The sequence below is a fragment of the Tauraco erythrolophus genome, chromosome 11, assembly GCF_009769465.1.
Source record: "Tauraco erythrolophus isolate bTauEry1 chromosome 11, bTauEry1.pri, whole genome shotgun sequence".
Classification (NCBI taxonomy): domain Eukaryota; kingdom Metazoa; phylum Chordata; class Aves; order Musophagiformes; family Musophagidae; genus Tauraco; species Tauraco erythrolophus.
In genome coordinates this window covers 689,765-712,674 of record NC_141475.1, presented here as the reverse complement: position 1 = coordinate 712,674, position 22,910 = coordinate 689,765, and the positions used below count along the sequence as shown (strand labels likewise).

Sequence of the window (22,910 nt, the reverse complement as noted above, 5' to 3'; positions counted from 1 at the left end):
TCCTCTGCAGCCACCGCAGCTGGTGCCGCCGGGAACGCGAACGCTGCGAGCGGCTCAGGGGGACGGCAGGTGGAGCTCTGCCTTGGAGGCGAGTCATGTTGGAACAAGCGTGGCATCACGCCTCAGCTGACAAAACCTCACCCTCCAGATCACTTTTAGAATTCTTTCTAGGTGCTCTCTCACTTTCCGAGCTGGAAATTTGGTTAAAACCAGGGATTGTTTACAAAGGAGGGAAAAAAAAAAAAAAAAAGGCAGGCAGTAGGTGCTGCCTCAGTTTCCCCCACTAAAGCAGAGGAGACAGGGATGCGCCTCCACTGCCTGCGCTCACCTCGCTGCTCCGGGGAGCTGCTCGCCATTTCTAACTCATCTATGTAGGGAAGGTCCCCTCCAACCAGATTTTTTCCTGGGTTTCAGGTGATAGCTAAGGCTTTTGGTCTGCATTAAACTGTTTTATTTGGGGGTCAGAGGCAATTTAGAACCTTGGCTTACGAAAACAGGCTGGTGCAGATGCTGTCGGCAGGCGCTGGGCTCAGCCCCACCAATGCCTGAGCAGAGCCGGGAGCCTGTGGCTCGTGCGGAGGAGCCGGGGGACACTGAGTGGGGCTGGTCCCCGTGGCGGGCAGCCTGCCAGCCGCTGCGGCCCGCTGGCACTTGGCTCCTCGGGGGCAGAGAGGCGGCCGGAGCGAGGCAAGCCAGGGCGAAGGCAGCGCTGGGCCAGCGGAGGGAAGGGAGGGCTGCTCGGCATGCCGGCCTGGCTGCGTGTCCCTAACGGGCTGGGGGAGAGGGAAGGGCTGATGCCAGGCAGGAAGGTTCCCCTGCAGTGTTCAACCCAGTGAGCAGATCTGATCTTCCTGGTGTTTTTCAAAAGCCCTTTAGATGTGGAAAGACGAAGCTTCTACTGCTTTGAACCCTGTGAAGGAACAGGAGAAGAACGAGCTGGTGTGTGGAGTCCCCAAAAATCCTGCAGCTGCCTCTTCCCCCCACCCCGTGTGCCCGTCTCAGGCTGGGAGAAGGGGACCTGCCCCCTCGGGGCTCCAGCCTTTGCCTTGCACGGGCCAGCAGCACCCAGGCCCTTTCCATACAGAAATCTCTTGTTCCTGGGGCTGCAGAGCCGCGGGGAAGCAGAGCGTTGCCTTCTGCTCCTCCAGCCCGGCCCCAGCCAGGAGCCCTCAGCCCTCCACCCTCCTCCTCCCCGACTCCGGGGCTGCACGAAGCCACAGGCAGGAGCTGCCCTGGGCAGGTACTTACTCTATGGCTTCTTCAGTGTGTGACTGTTGCTTGGTTTTCTGAAAGAGAAGGGAGGAGAGTGGCATCAGCCCCACAGCCCCTCGACCATCGCTGGCAGGGAGGGCATGTGGAGCCCTCCGGCTGAGCTCCGGTCGTGCGTTCCTCATGCTGTGTTGTGCATGGGGTGCCCGCACAGGCACCCCCAGGCATGCTGGGTGACACCGGCCGGCTGCATCCAGCATGCTCGCCGTGCCGCTGCTAGCCGTACCTGCTGCTTGTCTTCTCGGAAGCGGTGCTCTCGCAGCTCTCCTTGTAGCAGACATCCTGGTGTACCTTGTAGACTCTCCTGTACCTGCACGCAGAGCAGAGGGACAAGTTGAAGGGAGGAACAGGGACAGGGCTGCTTCGACAAGCACAAGAGGCGAGGCTGGGTGTCTCCCCCGTGTCCTTCCAGGCTGCGCTACCTGGGCAGGAGCAGGGCTGAGCCCTTGTGCCTCCCTCACAGGCAGGCTGGGGAGGGCAAGGGGCAGAGCAGAGACCCCCATGCCCTGGCACTGCAGCAGGGCCAGTCCCAGCCCTCTGCTTGTGGCTGGAGAGGCAGCTGGGAACTGGGCTGGCAGGGAACCTGCTGCTGCTTGGGGGGTCACACACCCCAAATTCAACCTTGGTGCTACGGGGCTGTCATTTCAGCAACACCCTGCCCTGAAATGCAGCTGGTGGGGCAGCCCTGGGGGCTCGAGGGCAACACAAGGCTGCTCAGCCTGTGTTGGGATGGGGGCAGCTGCCAGCCGGGGTCTGAGACGGCCTCGTGCTCGTCCTCTCTTCCCCGGAGCCGAGCTGCAGGGAGACATCCCCGGCTCTTGAGCACAAGGCGGCAAAGCGGGGAGCACGACCCACAGGCAGTACTCACAGGTAGTGGCAGGTGCCTCCTTCCCACACAGGGAATGACTTGGTTTCCGCGTACAGCCGCGTGCACGAGTGTGGCACCTTCTTGCAGGCTGCTTGGGGAACAGGAGAGGGGAGCTACCAACATGCCCGTCTCTGGCCCTGCCTGCCTGTGCCCCGTGGCTTCCCCTCTGCTGCCCTGGAGGGCTGGGCTCAGCAGCGCTGACTCGCCAGGAGCAGCGGAGCCCCAAGCCTCAACAGTGCCCACGTAGTTATGCTACACAGGGCAGGAGCCCAGGAGGGCTCAGCCAGAAGCGGGGCACAGACCTGCGCCCCCCGAACTGGCAGGAGCGGAGCCCAGCCCCTCTCTCTGCTGTTGGCACAGCGCACCTCGCTCCAGTGGAGCCCGGGCACGGCCTCAGCCCCCTCAGCCAGGAGGAGCCGGGTGCTGGCAGGGTGTGCTCAGCACCCTGGGGACCCGTGGCTGGCACAGCTGCTGGGCTGGGCACACACCGCCCACCTGCGGCACAGGGTGCTCGGGCCTCCGGCACTCACCCAGCTCGCAGAGCCGGCCCTTGAATCCCGGGCGGCAGTCACAGCGGTAGGACTCGGCGTCCCTGGCGCAGGTGCCGCCGTTCCTGCAGGGGTTTGTGGTACAGTTCTGCCCCTCACCTGCAAAACATGTTAAGGCCAGGAGACGTCAGAGCCACGGCACAGCCCTGCTCACCCTCCCGGCGTGCTCCTGGGGAGAGCTGCAAGCAGGGATGGGGTAGCTGGCAGGGGCCCACGCCATGGCCGCCCAGCAGGGAGGAAAGGAGGGTGGCAGTGAGCACCCTGCGGCGCCTGGGCTGGGTCCCTGCTGCTCATGTGTCTCCCTCCAGACTTACTCTTGCTCTTCGCCTCATGCAGCTGCAGTGCCAGACTGCCCTGGCTGGACACCTCCACGTTCTCCAGCTTCACCGGAGCCTCCGGCTCTGGGCAACGAAAAGGGTCAAACGTCACCTCCAGCCAGGGCCAGACCCAAAGGCAGCCCCTCCAATGGGATCCAGCCTGCCCGCAGCATCCTGGGGCTGGAGGTTCAGCTCTTCCTGCTTGGCACCCCCAGACTCCAGGTGACCACCTCGCCCTTCCTGGAGGGCCGGGGGCACACGGAGCCCTGGGGCGGCAGGGGCAGAGCCGAGACCTGCAGTGAGCCCCGGGCTACCGTCAGGTGTGCTCGGCCCCTTCCCACCCTGTGGTGTCGGGTTCCCATGCCTGGTAGGATATCTCAGGCTGGCACTTGTATCCCGAGGATGGCAAACAGGGTGGGGAGGGCTGGTCCTGGACTAGCAAGGGTCTTCTTGCCCAGGCACCCGTCTGGAGTGCGAGGCAGTGCTCGGCAGCGGTGGCTCAGGCTGCTGGGTGGGCAGGAGCTACACTGGATGGCTGCAGGGTCACTGCTGGCAGGGGAGGGAGCCAGCCCCTGCCACAGCCAGCATCACTGCCCAGCAGCCAGGGTCCCTCTCTAGGCTCCCTGACAGGCTGTATGTTACCCCACTCCCTGGGCAGGGGTCTAGCAAGCAGGGCACCTGTCCTGGGGGCAGAGGGCAGAGACGATACTGGGTGACAAGAGGGGACTAGAAAGGCAGCAGAGCACTTACGTGTCTTCACAGTGATGGCTTTGCCCAGCACCGTGCTGAACCTGGCGCTGATCCTCCCTCTGCCATCCACCAGCTCAGTGAACCTGGGACAGGAGAGCCATAAGGGCATGGGGCACCGCAACTGCCCAGCCCACAGCCGCCCCAGGCATGAGGGCCAGAGGCAGATGGATAAAGCGCTCGCTGGCAGCATCAGGCCTGGGGTGAGTCCCGCAGGGGAACTGGGGCAAGGGCCTGCCTGGCTCGGGAGCCCAGCGGGTGGGCAAGGGGCACGATCTCGCAGGAGCGCAGCTTGATGCCATGCGAGCCCAGACCCGGGAGCTGCGCACAGGGGCTGTTCTCAGCCTGACGCCTGGGCTGGGCACTGGTGGAAGAGCCAGGAGTGCTGGAGCAGTGCCTACCTGGGGGCTGGCGAGGGCTCCTCAGCTGTGTCGTGATCCGCTAGCAAGCGGAGTTCGGGCAGGAAAGCTGGGGGCAGCCTATTGCGCAGGACGCGGGGGTGCCCAGCTTGGCTCCACCGTCTCTCCGGAGCCCCATCCCTCTGCACTGCAGACCGAAGGGTCAGGCTTAGCGGGCAGCCGGCTGCGAGCCAGCTGCCCAGCCGGTCCTCTCATCCCCACGTTGCCATTTGGGGCCATCCGGGGAACACCCGCGCTCTCCGCACACCTGGGCTGCAAGCACCAGTCCCCGTGAAGCACCACCGAGCTCTAACTCTGCATCTGCCCTCCGCTAACGGAGGCGGCACCCCGCAGCCCCCCTCTCGTTGCAGGGGATCTGCCTCCTGTCCCCGCGGGCGCCCGCTGCTGGGGCGGCGAGTCCCCACGCTACTCTCTTGCTCAACTGGTTTCCCACGCCTGCCCCACATCCTGGTCAGCCCATCGCCTCCCTCGTGCTGCGGCAAAGCGGCAGCGCCCCGGTGAGCCGGGCACTCACGGGTGGTGACGTAGAGGTGGACGGGCTCGCTGTGCACTTGGCCTTGCTCGGTGTTCTGCACAGCCGTGACAGACAGGCGGTACCGCTGCCCGGGGAGGAGGTCCCGCACTGTGTAGGACACGAGCTTCCCGTTGGGCACGTAGCGGCTCTTCACGCTCTGAGCGGTGGTGACGTTAATGATGTACCCTTCCACGGCACCGGCGGGCGGCTGCTCCCACACCATGGACACGGAGGCGGCGGTGACACGGGAGGCGGTGAGGTTTTGTGGGGGGAGAGGCCCTGGGGCAGGTGAGAGGTGGGGAGAAAAGGGGTCAGTGCGGCCACGAGCCACTTGCCAAGCCCCCACGACGGTGCCAAAGGTGACCCCGCTCACTCGTCCACACGTGGAAGGGGGCCGTGGCCAGACTCTCAGAGGGGTGGTCTTCTGTCCCCAGGCCGCTCAGCGTCGTGACGTGGACGATGTACCTCTCTCCTGGCTGCAGGTCCCTGGGAGGAGGAAGGCAGGGTGGGAAGAGGGGGTAAGATGGGCGGCGGCCAGCTGGCCCGGCGCCCACTCACCACCCCAGCACTCACAGGAAGGTGTACTTGGCCACGCTGCTGTTCAGCTCCACGGTGCGCTCCACCAGGTCACCCGGCTGGCGGATGGAGACACGCACCCTACTGACGGTGGAGTGCTTGAGCCGGTGGAGAGCCCACTGCACCGTGATGGCGCTGGCCGTCACGTTCGTGATCTCAAAGCCTTCCACCGGACGTGGTCCTGGCCAGAGCAAGCAAAGAGGGCTGTGGTTAGCCGCCGGCCATGGCGGGTCACCCCGTCCCTTCCCTGTGGCCCTGCACAGCGGGGTCCCGCCTGCCCCTCCAGATCGGTTTCTGCGGTCAGAGCGGCTCAGCGCCACCTGCCCTGCTGGGCTTGTGCTCTCCTGTCCTCACCGACCACGGGCAGGTGGGGGGTGCAGGAGGTGCATCCACCTGCCCACGTGGCCTCGTGCCACCCACGCCACCACCGGGCTGTCCTCCCCTGGCCCCAGCACCCCCCCAGCTCTGAAGGGGCTGCAGCTAGAAGCCTCTGGAGATGCCACAGTGGGGGGTGCGGTGCCCTGCTGTGCCCAGGGCCATGCCTACCTTCTCCTCCCCTGGGCTTCGCTGGGGCTCAGCCTGCTGCGGGGGCTGTGGCCCACCAGCTTTCCTGCCACCACCCCCTTCTCCTAAGAGGGCAGTTTTTCCAGGTCTAATCCCTTCTGTCCTCAGTTTGCGCTCAATTCCTACATCTGCCCACCCTACGCATCTGGACAGTGGCAGCTCCTCTGCCGATGCACTGCTGTGCCCCCTTCCCTCCGCCTGTCAGCCTCTGCCCTCCCTGGCATATCCCCACGTCCCGCTGGGACAGCGGAGTCACTCGCCCACCAGACTACTTGTCTGCAGAGACCACCACCACCCGGCCCCACTGCCTGCCTGGCACGGGGGCCTCTCCAGCCGAGCCGAGCACCTCCAGCGACCCACGATACCCAGTGACAAGGAGCAGCTGGCGCAGCCTGGCCCTAATGAGCAGGATCTGGAGCGGTCCCGATTGCCGGCTCCCTTCCCTGCCACTGGGCAGGGGCTCGGTGAGCTGCAGGGGTTCGTTCCCCTTTTACTCACAGCAAAGAGAACAGCAATTCCCTGTGCCCGCCGCTTTCCAAAGGCCCCCCGGCTGGATTTTAGCATCAGCACCGTCAAACCCGCCAGAGTTCGGTGCAGGAGCCGGCGGCGGCAGGGAGGAGGTGGCACAAGCCCCGGCGCCCGTGGGGGCCACGCGTGCTCACGACCGCAATCTCCCATGGGGACGCTACTCACTAGTGCGTGTGGTGAGCATGACAGGCCTGCTGATATCATTCTTGTTGTTCACGTTGCGTTTGACTGAAAAGACAGAAATATTGTAGGCTCTGCCGGAGGCTAGTGCCCGCAATTGGTGGGCAGAACGACTTCGGTCCACAAAATCTGTCCTGCGGTAAGAGCCGTCGAGGGATACGTACGTCACGGCGTAGCCGTCAATGAGTTGCCTGGCGGCTGCGTCCTCAGGTGGGTGCCAAGAAATCAACACACCAGTGTCCTCCACCCTTTCCACCTTTAATGAGGTTGGTGGCAGCAATTCTTCAGGGTGTGGGCAAAAGCAAAGGGGAGAGGTAATGCCATGAATCTTTAGAGAACAGACCCCGGCAGCAAGAGGCAGAGCGGCAGCGATGGAGGACAGGGCCCTTGCTCTCTCCCTCGGCACCCCTGGCACGGGCTCTATGGGCACCCGGCACCGCCAGCCGGGCGGGCGCAGGAGGAGCGCGGGATCATTCCCGGCCACTGCAACCTGGCAGCGCCAGCAGCCAAGCGCTCGCCACTGCCCACCAGCGAGACAGGACAAGGCGCCCCGGGGAGGCCGGTGCCAGCGGCGAGAGGCTTCCCTCGGACGCCTCTGCCTCCCCTCCTGAGGGCATCCGAGGGATCGCCATCTCTGCAGGGGGCCAGAGAAACCCATCCCCGGCGTCCTCGCGCCGAGCTCGGTGCCCACGGTGGCGGCTCAAGGCACCAGCGCCCACCCGCAGCAGCGCCCGGGATGCTCCCCACGGAGCCCTGCCCGCCTCCAGGAGAGCTGCTGATCCCAGATGGCGTCGAGCCCCTGGCGGGTGGTGGCCACCACCGGGCTGGCGTCGAGCCCCGTGCCGCATCCTGGTGCCGCTGCTTGAGGGCCTTTACCTTTTTCGCAGCTCTTGCCTGTGTAGCTGACTTTGCAGGTGCAGCTGTGGGTGCCGTTGCCGGGCAGGCAGTAGCCTCTGCTGCCACAGGGGCTGGAGAAGCACGGGTCACTGGCTGCGGGAGAGGCACGGCATCAGTGGTGCCAGCTGGCAGAGCGGCTGCCCCGCGCCCAGCCGCCCTGCCCGCCTCACCTGTCTCGCAGTGGTAGCCGAAAAAACCCTCTGGGCACACACAGAGGTAGGAGCCCCCGTAGCTCTCGCACTCCCCTCCGTTTCGGCACGGGGCCGACTCGCAGGCATCAACTTCTGGAGGTGAGAGGAGGCTGGTGGTGAGCAGGGTGTCCCCGGCACACGGCAGCCAGCTCCCACCGGTGAGTGATGGCAGCGACCTGCCGAGGGGCTGGGCAGGACAGGCATGCAGGCTGGGGCTCGGCACGGCCGGCGCAGACCCGGAATCCCGCTCCAGCACCGCGGCGGCCACATCCCCTGGCAGGGGCAGATGCCTCCAAGAGGGGATCCGTCACCAGCAGTCATCTTGTTCTTTGCTCCCTCCCCACCGTTTGAGCTCTGCCCCCCAAAACAGTGAGCGCCAGGGGTGGTGGCTCCTGGCCAAGGTGCTCAGGGTGGTGACTGGTGGCTCAGTGCCAGTTCCGGCCACATCCCAGTGCCTGCAGCCCAGCCTCCCACTGCCCCAGGAAGGGTGAGTCCCTACCTGTCTCGCACTGGATGCCCACAAAGCCCTCGGGACAGTAGCAAGTGAAGGACCTGGGGAGATCCCGGCAGGTCCCGCCGTTCTTACAGGGCTCCGACTGGCACTCGTCCACATCTGGGAAGCGGCGAGATAAGAGGTGCCGGCTCAGCACAGCAGCAAGGGCCAGGGAGCTCGGAGAGGCAGCGCTTCTCTGGCAGGGCACGGACCCTGCCCACATCACTTGCTACCCCCAAACCCACCAGCGAGGACCAGCCCCGCTGCCGAGGCCATCAGGAGCCCGCAGCCCCACGCCTGGCCCTGCATGGGGGCTGTGGCAGCAGCTGGGTGTGGGGGCAGCTGGCAGCGTGCAGCTGTGCCAAGAGGTCCCATAGGGTGCCTGTGGCACGTCCCCTCCTCTGATCCCCAGCAGGTATCCCACCTTCTCCCACTGCCGTCCTTTGCCAAGCCCTGGGCTGGTTAGAGCCACCTGCCACAGTCCCACCATCGTGCCCCCGTCACCCTCTGCCATCAGCATCCATGTGCGAACACAGCAGCAGCAGCACAGCGCGGCCAAAAACACACGACCTCGAGCTGCTTTCCCCCTCCAGCCCACCTTGAACAGTAACTTGGGAGCCACACGGGCACTTTCCCCCCAACCCTCCACATCTGGGGCTCCTCTGCACAGCTTAACACGCGTCAGAAGTGGTTGCCCTGTCAGTGACGGAGATGCCCACGCAGCATCCGTTAGCGGAGGGGGGACACAAGCAGCGCACGTGCCCCCATGGCCCTGCCTGCTCCTCCGCCCGACCGGGAGCAGCGTCTCCCCACTGGCAAATCCCGCAGTGTGCCAGGGGCTGCGGGAGGGGAGCACTTGCTGTAGGTGGGTCTGACTGCACAGACAGGACGATAAAGCCAGTGCACACACCTGCTGGCAGCCCGGCTCCGGGCCCTGGGGTCTGTGCTCGCCATCGTTCCCAGGGGCTGGGGGGTGAGGAGGGGTTTGCTGGGGGACTGGGGGGTGAGGAGGGGTTTGCTATAGCACCTGCAGCAGCCCTGGAGCCTACCTGGCACGATCTCTTACCTGTCTCGCAGCGGTGGCCGGTGTACCCTGGCTCACACAGGCACAGGAACTCAGCGACACGGTCCTTGCACTGGCCGCCGTTCAGGCAGGGCTGGGACCGGCACTCGTCGATCTCTGCGGCCGTTTGGGCAGGGGACAGACAAGGCGAGCGCCGTGAGCACCGGGCAGGGGTCTGCGGTGGGGCTCCGTCCCCAGACATGGGCAGGGGACGACCGGAGGACACATCCCGGGGTCACCAAGCCACGGTCATGACCACAGTCCACTGGGACAGTGCCCCAGGGCTCGGCCACTCCTCACCATCGCACTCGGGGGGGTCACTCCAGATGCCCAGCGCGCGGCAGACACGGGGGTGGTTGTGCGCACCGAGGGTGTAGCCCAGCTCACACTGGTATTCGGCCAGCGAGCCCACCTTGGTGGAGTTGAAAGAGGCCTGGGCGTGCTTCACCTCACTGGGGACCCCGCAGTCGACCTCTGGCGAGAGACGTGGCGGGGGGTGAGCGGGGCCCGCAGAGGCACCTCGCGCTCCCCCGGCTGGCAGGGGCGGCGGAGACCCTTACCGGACTGGCAGTGCTTCCCTACGTAGCCCAGGGGGCACGTGCAAGCGTAGCCCCCGCCGAGGTCCTGGCAGGTTGCGCCGTTCTCGCAGGGGCTGGGGAAGCACGGCGAGGGCACTGGAAGAAGAGCAGAGCAAAGGGCGGCTGCTGCGGAGCGGGCAGGGATCAGAAACCGGAGCCGCCCTGTTTCCCTCCTCGGCAGGGTGCAAGAAAGAGCCGAAGCCCCCTCAAATGACACGGCAGGGGGTTCAAGGTGAGCAGCCAGGCTGCTTGGTGCCACCGTAGCCATCGGCTCCGCTGACCGCCCCGACACCTCCCCAGGCAGTCCCCGGCACTGGCGCGCCCCACTGGCACCTACCGATCTCGCAGTGCCGGCCGGCGTAGCCCGGGGGACAGTCGCACTTGTACTTGCCGATGTAGTGGAAGCAGGTGCCCCCGTTCTGGCAGGGCCCCGAGGCGCAGGGGTCCGGCTTACCTGGGGGCAGAGGGCAGGCAGGAGCTGAGCAGTGAGCGGGGTGACTGCTGCCTCTGCTCTCCTGGCCAGGGGGGTCTGGGGGGACCGTACCGATCTCACAGTGCTTGCCAGTGAAGCGGTAGGGGCAGGTGCAGTGGTACTCGCCATCCGCCTCCCTACACGTGCCCCCGTTGCGACAGGGCCCCGTGCTGCAGAGCCGCGGCTTGGCTGTGGAGAGAGCAGGGGTCATCCGCTGCCACCGGCACCCCTGGAGCTACTGCCTCCCGCCAGCATCCCACCAAACCCCGGGAAAGCTGAAAGAACCCAGACCTCACAGCCCGACTCAGCAACACCACAAAACACCCACACAGGTGCGTGCCTGGGCCTCGGCGTGCCACGGGCGCGTGATGTCGGGGGACCAGCGGCTGCTTCTGAGGCCAGAAGCTCAGGCATGTAAAAAAACTCCAACACGTGGTGTCGTGCAGGAAACACAACCAGATCGGCTACTGTGACTGTCAGGGGCCGCAAAGGGAGCCCCATGATCCTCCCCCCAGCCTGTGGGATGGGATGGGATGGGATAACATGAAGGCAGGCTGAGAGAGTTGGGGCTGTTCAGCCTGGAGAAGAGAAGGCTCCAGGGAGACCCTTCCAGCACCTTCCAGTGCCTAAAGGGGCTACAGGAAAGCTGGAGAGGGGCTTTTGTCAAGGGTGTGTAGTGACAGGACATGGGGCAATAGCTTTAAACTGGAAAAGGGGGGATTTCCATTAGATCTAAGGAAGAAGTTCTTCCCTCTGAGGGTGGTGAGGCACTGGCACAGGTTGCCCAGAGAAGCTGTGGCTGCCCCATCCCTGGAAGTGTTCAAGGCCAGGTTGGATGAGGCTTTGGGCAACCTGGTGTAGTGGAGGGTGTCCCTGCCCATGGCAGAGGGGTTGGAACTGGATGATCTTTGAGGTCCCTTCCAACCCAAACCATTCCATGATTCTATGAACATGCACCCGCTTCCAGCTGCAGCTCTGCAAGCAGCCGCTCATCTCTCCCAAGGGTCCAAGCTCTTCTTGCCCACCCTGCCAGGCCCAGGGCCAGCAGGGAGTGTGATGCAGGTACCTTTCTCACAGTGCTTGCCAAGGAAGCCCTGAGGACACTCGCAGGTGTACGAGTCATCATGAACCTCGCAGGACCCCCCATTCAGGCAGGGCTCTGAGTCGCAGGGGGACGGCATCGCTGCAAAGCCAAACGCGGGGCGTCACCCAGGACGTACGACCAGGAGCACGGCACACGACAGGATCCCTGCTCACCCCCCCCAGCCCCCAGAACTTGTCCCTCTCCGAGGCCAGTCCTGTGCCCTCACGGATGAGACTCACTGTGGTTCGTGCCGTAGTCAGTGTGGCAGACGCAGAGGTAGCTCCCGCCGTACTCCATGCAGTACCCACCGTCTGGGCACTGCGTGTTCATGTTGCACGGTGTGGTGGTGACCTCTGCGTACAGACAGCCTCTGTCAGCCAGTGGCGGGCGGGATGACACCCCACCACTCGCCTGCCCAGGAACGGGGGGCTCCTAACTTCGCAGGGTCTGATGAGATGGGAGGGACCCTCTGCACCCCACACCACAGATCGTGCCAACGGCGAGGGCCAGCTTGGGAGCCCTGCAAGCTCCAGAGCGGGAGCACACAAAGGCTGAGGGTCTCCCCGCACCCAGGGGAGCTGGGCTAGGGCCGGGGGCTGGGAGAGGCATGGCTCCAGGGGGAGCGATGGAGATGGATGTGTTGCCTCCTCACCAGGGGATGATATTTCCAGGCTCAGATTCAGCGCGTGTCCCTGGTACCGTGCAAGGCCCAGGCACAGACAGAGTGTCTCCCTGCCTGCCTGCAGCTCTCCTGGCTCCAGCATCCCAGAGTGGGAGCAAACGCAGCGAGCAAGAAGCCTTCACCTACCGAATTCGCAGAGCAGACCAAAAAACCCGGGCGGGCACTGGCAGATGGTGACGTTCCCCTCCAGACAACTGCCCCCATTGCGACACTCGCAGCCCTCCGAGAGCTCTGCAAGAGAGGAGACGGGAGCTTCCCAGGACCTCTCCTGCTTGCAGGGCTGGCACAGCCAAGCAGCCTTGCCAGATACCACCCACGCGGGGAGCCCCCTTAGACACCCAGGCACAGCCTCCTTCAGCGGGACGGACCCGCCGCTCAGTCCAGGAGCCCGGAACAGGCTCTCCAGGGCTGCTGCTTCTCCCTCTCAGGAGCGCGGGGCTCGCCTAGAGACATGCCACCCCACTGGTGAGACATCCCCCCGGAACTCACTGTCTCGGCAGTCCTGCCCGGTGTAGCCCTCCCGGCATTCGCAGACGTAGCCCTGCTCCGTCTCCAGGCAGCTGCCTGCGTTCTTGCACGGCTGGGAGAGGCAGGCGCCAGGCACACGGGGCTCGCCTGCAGGCAAGGGGAGGATGAGCAAGAGCCATCCCAGCCTGGGATTGGGCCACCCCCTGTCCTGGGTGAGCCAGGGCACAGCTGGTCTTGGATCCCACCATGGCCCAGCAGCCCTGACGGAAGGAGCTCCCTCCGGGCAGTGCCACAACCCCTCGGCACACGCTGCCCGCCGGCTTTCAGCAGTGCTTATGGCTGAGGCAGCCCCTTTTTTAGCCATTCACCTCTTCCCACCCGGCTCCCTTGAAACCGGCTGCCGTGCCAGGCCGGGCACAGCGTGCCTCCGCTCACCGTACTGGCAGTTGTTGCCGTAATAACCCGGGGAGCAGGTGCAGATGTAGCGGCCGGGGCGAATATAGTTGCACGTCTGCCGGTTCCGGCAGCTCCGGTCCTCGCAGGAAGATAAGTCTGGGAGGGGGTGAAAGCAAGGGAGTGAGTGATGAGCAGAGCCTGGCCCTGGGAGAGGGACCGCGACACCACGGGGGACACGGTCCCCAGTGTGGGTGCTTCTGGGGCGTGGGCAGGAGCAGTACCCTTCTCGCAGCGCTGTCCCACGAAGGGCTCCAGGCACACGCAGGTGTAGTTACCGACCAGGTCGACGCAGTGCCCGCCGTTCAGGCACGGGCTGGACTCGCACTCGTTCACTTCTGCACCAGGAGGCAGAGAGGGGCGATCAGGCCACGCGCGGGCGCTGCTGGCTCACCCACTGCCTCCCAGCCCGGAAAACAGATAGGCCACTGGCAGCACCAAGCACTCCCCTCCCAGAACGACAGCCGAGGGTGGAGTGGGGCGGAAGGCAGCTTGGGAAGGTGCCAAGTGTCCCACTCTCCCCCCAGCGCCTGCTCCCGCCACCCACCTGTCTGGCAGTCCACCCCCGTGTACCCCGGCTGGCACAAGCACGCCGCCGTCCCATTCTCCGCCTGGCACCTCCCGCCATTCTGGCACACCTTGCTCTCACATGGCGACTCTTCTGCGGTGAGATACCGAAAAAAAGAGAGGGGGAATCAACCCAGGCACAGGCTTGGCACACGGCATCCTCTGCACACACAGTGATGCCAGGGCAGAGAGCGCAGCTCGGAGCCACCAACGCAACCTCCGGCAGGAGACAGCGGCAGCGTCCCCAGCCCTGGCTGCTCAAAAAACCCCTCCTCAGACAGCTCAGCCCTTTCCTCCTCCTGAGCCTCTTGGATGCCAGCGTGCTGCGCTGGGCGTTTCTCCCTCCCTCCCTCGAAAGTCAACTCCCTGCTTGCCTTCTCCACCGGCACGGAGCCTCGCTGGGAGCCAAAGGCTTTGGCGGCACTTCCACCAGTGGGTGGAGGCCAGCGGCGGGGGAAACCAGCCACCGCGGCCCCTGCCAGGGACTGGGAGAGTCCCCGCTGGCTCCGAAGGGACTGGAGCATCACCTGCGAAAGCAGGGCCTCCGAGACTCCTGTTCGAGCACTAACCACCGGCTTTCCTGGCTGCAGGAGCGGCGGCAGGGAGCGGTGCTGGCGGCGGCGCAGAGCCCAGCCCTCGGCGGAGCCGGGCGCCAGCAGCACGAAGGGCTCGCGGCCAGAGCAAAGTTTCCTTTGCCGGCAGCAAGCGGAAATCCACGCCGGCTGGCGCAAATCGCTCGAGCCTAGCAGCTGCCGCAGGAGCTCCCGTCTCGAAGAGCCCCCTGTTAAGAGCAGCGGCACCCCCCTCCCCAAGCCGGGGGTCTCCGCTCTTCGAGCGTAGCAAAGAGCCAGCCGGCGGCCCCGTGCTCACCGGTCTCACAGTTGGCACCTCTGAAGCCTGGTGGGCACCTGCAGCTGAAGCTGTTGGCACCGTTGAGGCAGGTGGCTCCGTTCTGACACGGCTGGGAGAGACACTCGTCCACATCTGAAACAGAGCCCCGGGCGGGGGCAAGGAGCTCAGGGCAGGGACAGGGGCAGCCAGACCACTGGCACGTGGTGATTACACCGGGGGGCGAGATCTGCTCCCCGCGGCAAAGCGCCGGAAGCTCAGGGCTGGCACTCACCAACGTGGCACCTCTTCCCAGTAAAGCCAGTCAGGCAGGAGCAGGTGTAGGAGGGGTTCCCCGTGATGCAGTCCTCGATACACTTCCCCCCGTTCAGGCAGGGCCGCAGCGTCAGGCAGACAGAGGCTGTGGGTACAGGTGCCCCCCTGTCAGCCCGCATCCCGGCAGGGCTCACCCCCCGCCTTCCAGCCAGCACCGGCGCCAGGGTCTGTCGCCGCACCCGCCCGGCTCCCCAGGGTGCTCGGGGAGCCCGCGGGGTCTGCCTGCCTCGCAGCGGGGCAGGGTCCACTCCTCGTGGGCTCCCCTGGGATGGGGGGGGTGGGGAGGCACTTTTATTCCTCCTGTGCAAGGGCAAGAGGCTGCATGGGGCCAGCCCCGCCAGCCGGGGGCACACAGACGTGCCCTCGCTCATCACCCAGGGCGGAGGGAAAGGGGGACGGGGGAGCCCGTCTACGGCAAACCCACCAGTAACGCAAGACACGCGCAGATCACGGGTGGGAAAACACGGCTGGGGGGGAGCAGGGATAAGGAACGGGAGGCCAGCGGCTCTGCGGGGCGCGTGTCAGGACCCCCGGGGTGAGGACCATGGCCCAGCCCTGGCACTCCAGCCCCGCAGGGGAGGCTGGCACCCAGCAGCCTTCTGCATGGCTCGCCCCAGCCCCCTGGGACTTACAGAGGCGGGAGTCCCCCGAGGGTGCCGGCCCCTCGTGCCCTGCCCAGCAGCAGGCTAGCAGGGGCCTTCCTGCGTGCCGTCACCTCCTCCCCAGCCTCCCTCATCGCTCCCCGCAGGCTCTTTTCATCTCCAAGGTCTTCCTCCCCTCCCCGTTTGCTCTCCCAGCCCGGGGGCACCCGTGGGTGCCGTCCCCAGCCACGGCAGGCACTGAGGATGGTCCCCCCACAGCTGCCTGCCCTCCCTCCCCGAGCCCTTCGAGCCGTCTCCTCCACCCCGCAGAGGTGGGGAGGGAAAGACGGGGCTGGAGAACAGAGTGGGGTTGGGTTGGGAGTTAAATAAACCTAACTGCTGTCCTCTTACTTGTATTGCTGCAGCCCCCCACTTGCACCTGGGCATCATCGATTCTGAACACCCAGCGCCCGGGGATACCCACATTTGTTGTCATCTCCACGTCAGCGATGTCATCAGTGCGAGATCCTGGGATGTTGAAGTAGCGCTTTCCATCACCAGCATTAAAACCTGCCTGGGAGGACAAGGGCAGAGGGTAAAGAGACGTCACTAGCACGCGGCGGGAGGCAGCTGGAGCACGAGGGCTCGTCTCTCCTGCCACTCGGCACCACCGCCGGCACCGCTTGGACCAACGTGCCACCAGCCAGCGCTCAGCCCTGGCCGCGTGCCGAGGCGCCGGCTGGCGCGCCGGGGCAAAGCAGCCGCCCTGCCCTGCCATTCAAACCCCAACCGCTTCCCCTCCACCTGCAGCATCCTGCCCGCTGCTGGGCAGGGAGCCACGCACGGCCCAACTCCCGGTAAATTCACACATCCGAATGGGTACAGGGGTTTCTGCGGGTGTTGGCTTTTTTTTTTGCCCCCTCCCCCCAAACACAACAACACACACAAGGATGAAATAAAAATACAAGCGAAAGCTGTGCTGGCCGCGGCAGCTGCTCTTAAAGGCTGAGGTTAGGAAGGAAAAGGGACTACGAGGCAGCAGCCAAGGCAAAGACTGTGGTTTCAGGATAACAAAGCCCCCTGTATGGTCTCAGCTTTGGGAGCCAGAGCACACACGTATATTTACGAGCTTGAAAAAAAAAAAAAAAGAAAAAAAAAAAAAAAGAAAAACAAGCAGGGGGAGGCTTTCCACCTCCAAAAAACCCCAAACCAGGAGCCACGAGCTCGCAGGGTGGAAGCGTTACCTGGGCGCCCGGGGGGCCGCGTTCGCCGCTTACCTGCGCCGCGATGCCGCCGAGCCCGGCAAAGTCCCCCCCACTGCTGGCGTGCATACCCGTGGTCCAGGTGATGGACTCGTAGTTGAAGATGGTGAAGGAGAGCTTGCCGTCCGTGATGAGGACGATCTGGAAAGTGTTTACCTGCAGCAAGGAGGGGAAGAAAGCAGTGAGCAGGCAGGAGTGGGGCAGGCGAGCCGGCCAAGAACAGCTCAGAAAATAAAACGAGAGAAAGAGCATTTGGCAAAAGGGTGTTTCTTTGAGCCCCAGACTCAAAGAAACTTTCTTTCTTTCTCCTCTGCTAGAAAAGGCAGTCAGGCTTCATTATTTTTAACCCTAAGGGGTTGCAATGTCCCCGCTCGGCGCCCCTTGCTTCTCCTCCTTAGGGAAAAAAGGGGGAGAAACGTGGGAGAAATGTGCCCCAGCTACTCACTGGCGAAAACGAACTGCCCCCGAAGAAGGTCACTCGGTACCAGGTGGCGATGAAGACCCATTGCGCAGCAAAACCTGGGAACTCGGGGAAATACTGCGCGATGTCCCTGCTCGCTCGCTCCAAGATGGGCTGCTCGGTGCTCTCCCGGTAATACACATCACCCGCTCGCCGGTTATCCACGTCCGCCCAGAAAGCGGCCACCACGCGCCGGTCCTTGGAGATGGGGAAGGCCACTGGCGTGAACTGGGAGACCTCCTTCAGGAACGAGATGATCCCGTTGTTGTTCACCTGTGGAGAGGGAGGGAAAGAAACGGGTGGCCACGGCTGATTCCTGCCAACAGCAGGAATCTGTGATTCACAGGCACTTTCTTTTTTTCCTCCCTTGCACTGGGTTTGCGCGGCGAGGTTTTAGCAGCAGAGAAACCACCAGCGTGGCTTCTCCAAGAAGTTGTTAGAAGCTTCCTCTATGTCCGATCAAGCCAATGCCAGCTGGCTCCAAGACGAACCCACCACTGGCCAAGGCTGAGCCCAGCAGCAAGGGTGGTAGCACCTCCGGGATAATAGTCAAGAAGAGGGGAAAAAAATTGCTGCACGAGAGCAACTGCAGCAGCCGGAGAGGGGAGCAAGAGTATGCAAGAGAAACAACCTTGCAGACACCCAGGTCAAGGAAAGGAGGTGGAGGTGCTCCAGGTGCTGGAGCAGAGATTCCCCTGCAGCCCGTGGTGAGATGGCAGGCTGTACTCCTGCAGCCCGTGGAGGTCCACAGTGGAGCAGAGATCCACCTGCAGCCCATGGAGGACCCCACATCAGAGCGGGTGGATGCCTGAAGGAGGCTGGGACCTCATGGGGAACCTGTGCCGCAGCAGGCTCCTGGCAGGACCTGTGCCCCGCAGAGAGGAGCCTGGGCTGGAGCAGGTTTGCTGGAGGGACTTGTGACCTCGTGGGGGACCCATGCTGGAGTACTCTGTTTCTGAAGGACTGCGCCCCATGGAAAGGGCTCACACTGGAGCAGTTCATGGAGAACTGTCTCCCGTGGGGGGACCCCACACTGGAGTAGGGGAAGAGCATGAGGAGTCCTCCTCCTCAGGAGGAAGGAGCAGGACAAACAATACGTGACAAACCAACCACAACCCCCATTCCCTGACACTCGCAGGGGGACGAGGTGGGGAAAATCAGGAGTAAAGTTAAACCTGGAAAGAAGGGAGGGGTGGGGGGGCAGGTGTTTTTTTAAGATTTGGTTTTATTTCCCATTATCCTACACTGATTTGATTGGTAATAATTTAATTTCCCCGAGTCAAGCCTATTTTGCCCATGACGGTAATGGGGGAGTGATCGCTCCCCATCCTTACGTCAGCCCACGAGCCCTTCCTTCTCTCTGCTCTCCCCCGGCCAGCTGAGGAGAGGGGGAGCAACAGGGCAGCTTCAGTGGGCATCTGGCACCCAGCCAGGGTCACCCCACCACACCCCCTCTTCTCACAAACATTGGAGCACTTCCCCTTCCTGCCCTTGGAAGCAGAGACCTGCCCTTGGAAGCAGAGACGTGCCCCGGTGCCCGCAGCCTCCCGCCCCGGCCGCTGGCTCACTGGAGCGCGGCTGCGGGAGCTAACAGCCCGAACAAACCCGGCCCTGTTCTCCGCCGCCGCCGGGCCAGGGGAAACAGCTGAGCAAACTGCGGCAGCCCCGGCGCGCTAAACAAACAGCAGCCGGCACGCTCGGCCGGCTCGCTCCGGTGTTCCCGGGGGGTACGCCCGAGCCGGGCAGCCACCAGCACAGGATTGGGGGAGCCTTGCTGGGTGGCAATCCATCCGCGGGCACACACAGCACTGGGTGAGCTAACAGCCTCGTGGTCCCCAGATGACCGAGTGCCACCATCTCACGCAAAGCCCTCGGTGCTGGCTGGGCCCACCCGGGCGATGCCAGGCACCCCGGCCAGATACAGCAAGCTCTGAGCACTTCCCCAGCACTAATTAACTGGGGCAATTAGGGCTCTGGGATGCTCGGCCCAGGGATGCATGGCAGAGGCAGCCCTCAAGGAAGGAAGCTGGGGAGCGGATGCTGCTGCCTGGAGCGCTGTCTCCTGGCTTGGCGATGCGCCAGGAGGGAGGAAGGGGAGGAAAACCCCTGCCAGCACCGCTGCCTGAACCGGCAGCGAGGGGGCAGGAATCAAAGGGAAACACTCTTGCCCTCAGCCCCCAAATTCCCAGGAGGGGCCCCTACCACACTGGCAATACCAGCAGGGTGGGCAGCTCCTAGTCGCTCCATGCCCCTGCCCACAGTGCTGCCTGTAAGCGACTGCAGGACAGACAGGAGCTCGCAGCCCCCCAGCATGCCATGTCCGGCTCCGACAGCAGCAGCCCAGCGAGCCCCTGGGCTGCAGGGTGGGAAAGGCAGGGGCATGGTGCAGGCAAGAGGCTCTTGAGTGGAGAGAGCCACCCTGGCACACAGCAGGCAGGGGCAGGCAGCGGCATCGTGCTCGCGTGCCGACAAGGAGCTGGGAGCCAGCGTCCCGCCAGGAGCTGTGCCGAAGCCAGCACGCCTGCACCGCAGCCGCCTGCGCACCCGGGCTGGGGTGGGGGACCAGGCTGCGACAGCCACGTACCGCCCCCACAGAGGGTCCCCAGTCCCCGTGGAGGGTTGCCAGCCCCTCCATGCCAACACCGGGCAGATCTTGCTGTGACTAAGGGGAAGAGGATTCCTGTTTCCCAAAGCCTCCGTAACCCCGCGGTGTCCGTGGAGGAACATTCTTCCCCTGATTAAAGCAAGATGGGAGAGAGCCGGAGCCAAGAAGAGCTTTTTGTTGTTGTTGTTGCTGGTTTTTGCAAAGGAGGAGAGGGTAGTTGGAGGCAGCCCTCGAGGACACAGGTTTCCAGGTGAATCCAGCCCTGCGCCAGCTCCCCTGGGACAGCGGCTCCCTGGGGAGGAGCAGCCCTGCCCCACAGACCCCATGCCAGGGCAAGGCAAGCTGGCCCTGCAAAGCCAGGGGGTCTCAGTTAAGGGGAGGGGGATGCACCACCCTCTCACCCCTGCAGCCTTTCTGAGACCCAGAGCTCCATACAGGAGAGCCACTGTGTCACCTGGCTTTTCCCAGTCTCTTCTTTCCTCCCACCATGGATCAAGCCCCAAGCCCAGGATCCTCCTGCCCGATGGTAGTGCTGGCACTTTTATCAGGGGGGAAAAAAGCCACCAGGAAGGACCAAGGACCCCCTGCCCTTAGCTGAGGCAGTGGGACAGTATATGAGCCCAGCTCCAGGATGGCACCAAGGCAATGCTCAGCCCTCTCCTCCACCAGCTGGGTCCGGATCATTGGTCAGCCGGAGCACATCAGGGAGAACAGACCAGGATACTGGAGGATTCACCGTGCCAGGTGGGAGCCGGCACGGGGAGCACAGAACCCACCCCCGGATGCAGCACAGGCATCTGGAGCCAGCACCACGCGAAAGGCTCCAGGGCCAAGCGGGTACTCGGGGCTGCTCCTCTGCCGGATGGCCACAGTCCTGGGGATGCAACGGGCCAGGCATGACTCAAGCTCTCTGGCCACGGTCCCCTCCAGGTGCACATTGGAAGGGCACCTCGGCCACCTCGGTGGGCACAGGGATGAGAGGGAGCGGGACATCCGAGCGGCCAGCCAAGTCTGCAGCAACACAACCCAAAGAGCAGCTGTGTTTATTCTGCGTCGCACCCAGAGCCCCACTGCCACCTTCCCAGCAAGGGACACCGCCAGGGGCAACAGCACACCCGCTCCGAGCTCTCGCCCACCAGCAATGCTCAGCTCCCGACTGCTGGTACCCTGCCAGCACGCCACTGCAGGGGCCAGTCCCACGAGGTGTGGGTATTCCTGGCTCCAGCCAGGGCTAAATCCAGGGCTCCCCACTGCAGGCAACCGCTTCATCCAGCATCCCCAGCATGGTGGGGCCAGGATCCTTGCTGCATCACCCCAGGCAGCCCCAGCCCCGCCGAGGCAGGGGTCCAGCACAATTCGCAAGCACAGGGTCTGGCACAATTCCCAAGCCTGGGGCCCCGCCAGATCTCCCCCTGCCCTCAGCACACTGTTATTCCTCTGATGCTCCGAGTGAAATGGGGGCCACCCGACGGCCCCTGTGGAAACGCAGATGCACTTGGATCCAGTCAAGCAAGAGAGGAGAGAAAAACTGAAGAGGAGAGAAAAACTGAAGAGGAGAGAAAAACTGAAGAGGAGAGAAAAACTGAAGAGGAGAGAAAAACTGAAGAGGAGAGAAAAACTGAAGAGGAGAGAAAAACTGAAGAGGAGAGAAAAACTGAAGAGGAGAGAAAAACTGAAGAGGAGAGAAAAACTGAAGAGGAGAGAAAAACTGAAGAGGAGAGAAAACTGAAGAGGAGAGAAAAACTGAAGAGGAGAGAAAAACTGAAGAGGAGAGAAAAACTGAAGAGGAGAGAAAAACTGAAGAGGAGAGAAAAACTGAAGAGGAGAGAAAAACTGAAGAGGAGAGAAAAACTGAAGAGGAGAGAAAAACTGAAGAGGAGAGAAAAACTGAAGAGGAGAGAAAAACTGAAGAGGAGAGAAAAACTGAAGAGGAGAGAAAAACTGAAGAGGAGAGAAAAACTGAAGAGGAGAGAAAAACTGAAGAGGAGAGAAAAACTGAAGAGGAGAGAAAACTGAAGAGGAGAGAAAAACTGAAGAGGAGAGAAAAACTGAAGAGGAGAGAAAAACTGAAGAGGAGAGAAAAACTGAAGACGGAGAGAAAAACTGAAGAGGAGAGAAAAACTGAAGAGGAGAGAAAACTGAAGAGGAGAGAAAAACTGAAGGGCAGAGAAGAAAAACTGAAGGGCAGAGAAGAAAAACTGAAATGAAGAGAAGAAAAACTGAAATGAAGAGAAAACTGAAATGAGAGAAGAAAAACTGAAATGAAGAGAAGAAAAACTGAAATGAAGAGAAGAAAAACTGAAATGAAGAGAAGAAAAACTGAAATGAAGAGAAGAAAAACTGAAATGAAGAGAAGAAAAACTGAAATGAAGAGAAGAAAAACTGAAATGAAGAGAAGAAAAACTGAAATGAAGAGAAGAAATAAAATTAAATAAAGGGGATAAAATGAAACGAAGTGAAACCGGAGGCCCCGGGGGAGGCTGTCCCCGCTGCCCCCCCGGTACTCACATAGAGGCCGGTGTGCCCCGCGCCGAAGAAGGGGAAGGGCACCGAGAGCGGCCGCAGCTCGGAGCCGCCGTCGTCCTGCTTCCGCGTGGCGGCGTCGCCCTGCGCGGGCCCGAAGGGGTAGAAATCCGCCAGCGGCACCACGCCGCCCGCCCACAGCCACTCGCCCAGGGCCACCAGCACGGCCCAGCCCGCCAGGCCCCGCATGGCCGCCGCCGCCATCCCGCTGCTTGCCCTCTCTTTCACACCGGCCACCGCGGCATGGTGGGAGAAGGGCGCCCGCCGACGGGGACGGAGCTTGGCAGGAAGCGGCCGCGGAGCTGCGCGGAACTTGCGGCGCGGAGCCGAGCGCGGCCGCTGCGCTGCGCGGAACTTTCAGCGCGGAAGCGAGCGCCGCCGCCGCCGCCGCGCCGCTTCACCCCGCCGGCCCCGCCCACCCGCGGGTGATTTGCATAGCCCCGGGGGTGGGCAGCCAATGGGCGCCCGGCCCGCCGGAGGGGCGGTGCTAAGGGGGCGGGGCATGCAAATTAGGCGGAGCGGGGCGGGGGCGGGCTCCCTCTGCGGGGGGGGGGGGGGTAGGAGAGGGGGCGGCGGGGGGGACCCCCCACCGCCCCCTCTCCTCCCACCCCACCCGCCCCCCGCGGAGCGACACCGCCCCCCTCCCACCATGGTGTTATTTGCTTTTTTTTTGTCCCCTGCCCCCCCCCCCCTTTTTTTTTTTTTCAAGTGCTAAAAATATTATCAGGAAATTCTTTTCAGGAATGCCATGTTTTAAGTTACTCTTTAGGCTCAAGGGCCTCTTTGTCTCCAGTGGAGAGAAAAAAAAAACCAAAACAAAAACCACCAAATCCACCC

The 22,910-nt window shown here is 63.4% G+C and overlaps 1 protein-coding gene across 1 annotated transcript; it reads right to left on the bottom strand.

Annotated features, from left to right (window-relative positions):
- Positions 1-855: 855 nt before the first annotated feature.
- SNED1 (sushi, nidogen and EGF like domains 1) lies at positions 856-22,262 on the bottom strand. The gene is made up of 33 exons (XM_086618168.1): positions 22,059-22,262; positions 16,931-17,218; positions 16,501-16,641; positions 15,635-15,797; positions 14,602-14,727; positions 14,349-14,462; positions 13,459-13,572; positions 13,136-13,249; positions 12,894-13,010; positions 12,480-12,605; positions 12,117-12,221; positions 11,548-11,661; positions 11,291-11,407; positions 10,297-10,413; positions 10,090-10,206; positions 9,735-9,848; positions 9,475-9,648; positions 9,178-9,291; positions 8,118-8,231; positions 7,598-7,711; positions 7,407-7,520; positions 6,516-6,812; positions 5,256-5,439; positions 5,056-5,168; positions 4,683-4,961; positions 4,151-4,295; positions 3,753-3,835; positions 3,000-3,086; positions 2,668-2,784; positions 2,138-2,228; positions 1,496-1,579; positions 1,249-1,286; positions 856-910 (listed from the first exon to the last, which is right to left on the bottom strand). The coding sequence occupies exons 1-32, from the start codon at positions 22,260-22,262 to the stop codon at positions 1,250-1,252; spliced, it is 4,338 nt and encodes a 1,445-aa protein (XP_086474294.1). The 3' UTR covers positions 856-910; position 1,249.
- Positions 22,263-22,910: the final 648 nt, after the last annotated feature.

Coding starts and splice junctions, on each gene's coding strand:
- SNED1 (XM_086618168.1), bottom strand. CDS start 22,262: ATGCGGGGCCTGGCGGGCTGGGCCGTGCTGGTGGCCCTGGGCGAGTGG. Junction 11,662..12,116: donor TGGTCTGCTCTGCGAATTCG/GTAGGTGAAGGC, acceptor GTCTGTACGCAG/AGGTCACCACCACACCGTGC. Junction 4,296..4,682: donor CCACCTCTACGTCACCACCC/GTGAGTGCCCGG, acceptor TTCGGTCTGCAG/TGCAGAGGGATGGGGCTCCG.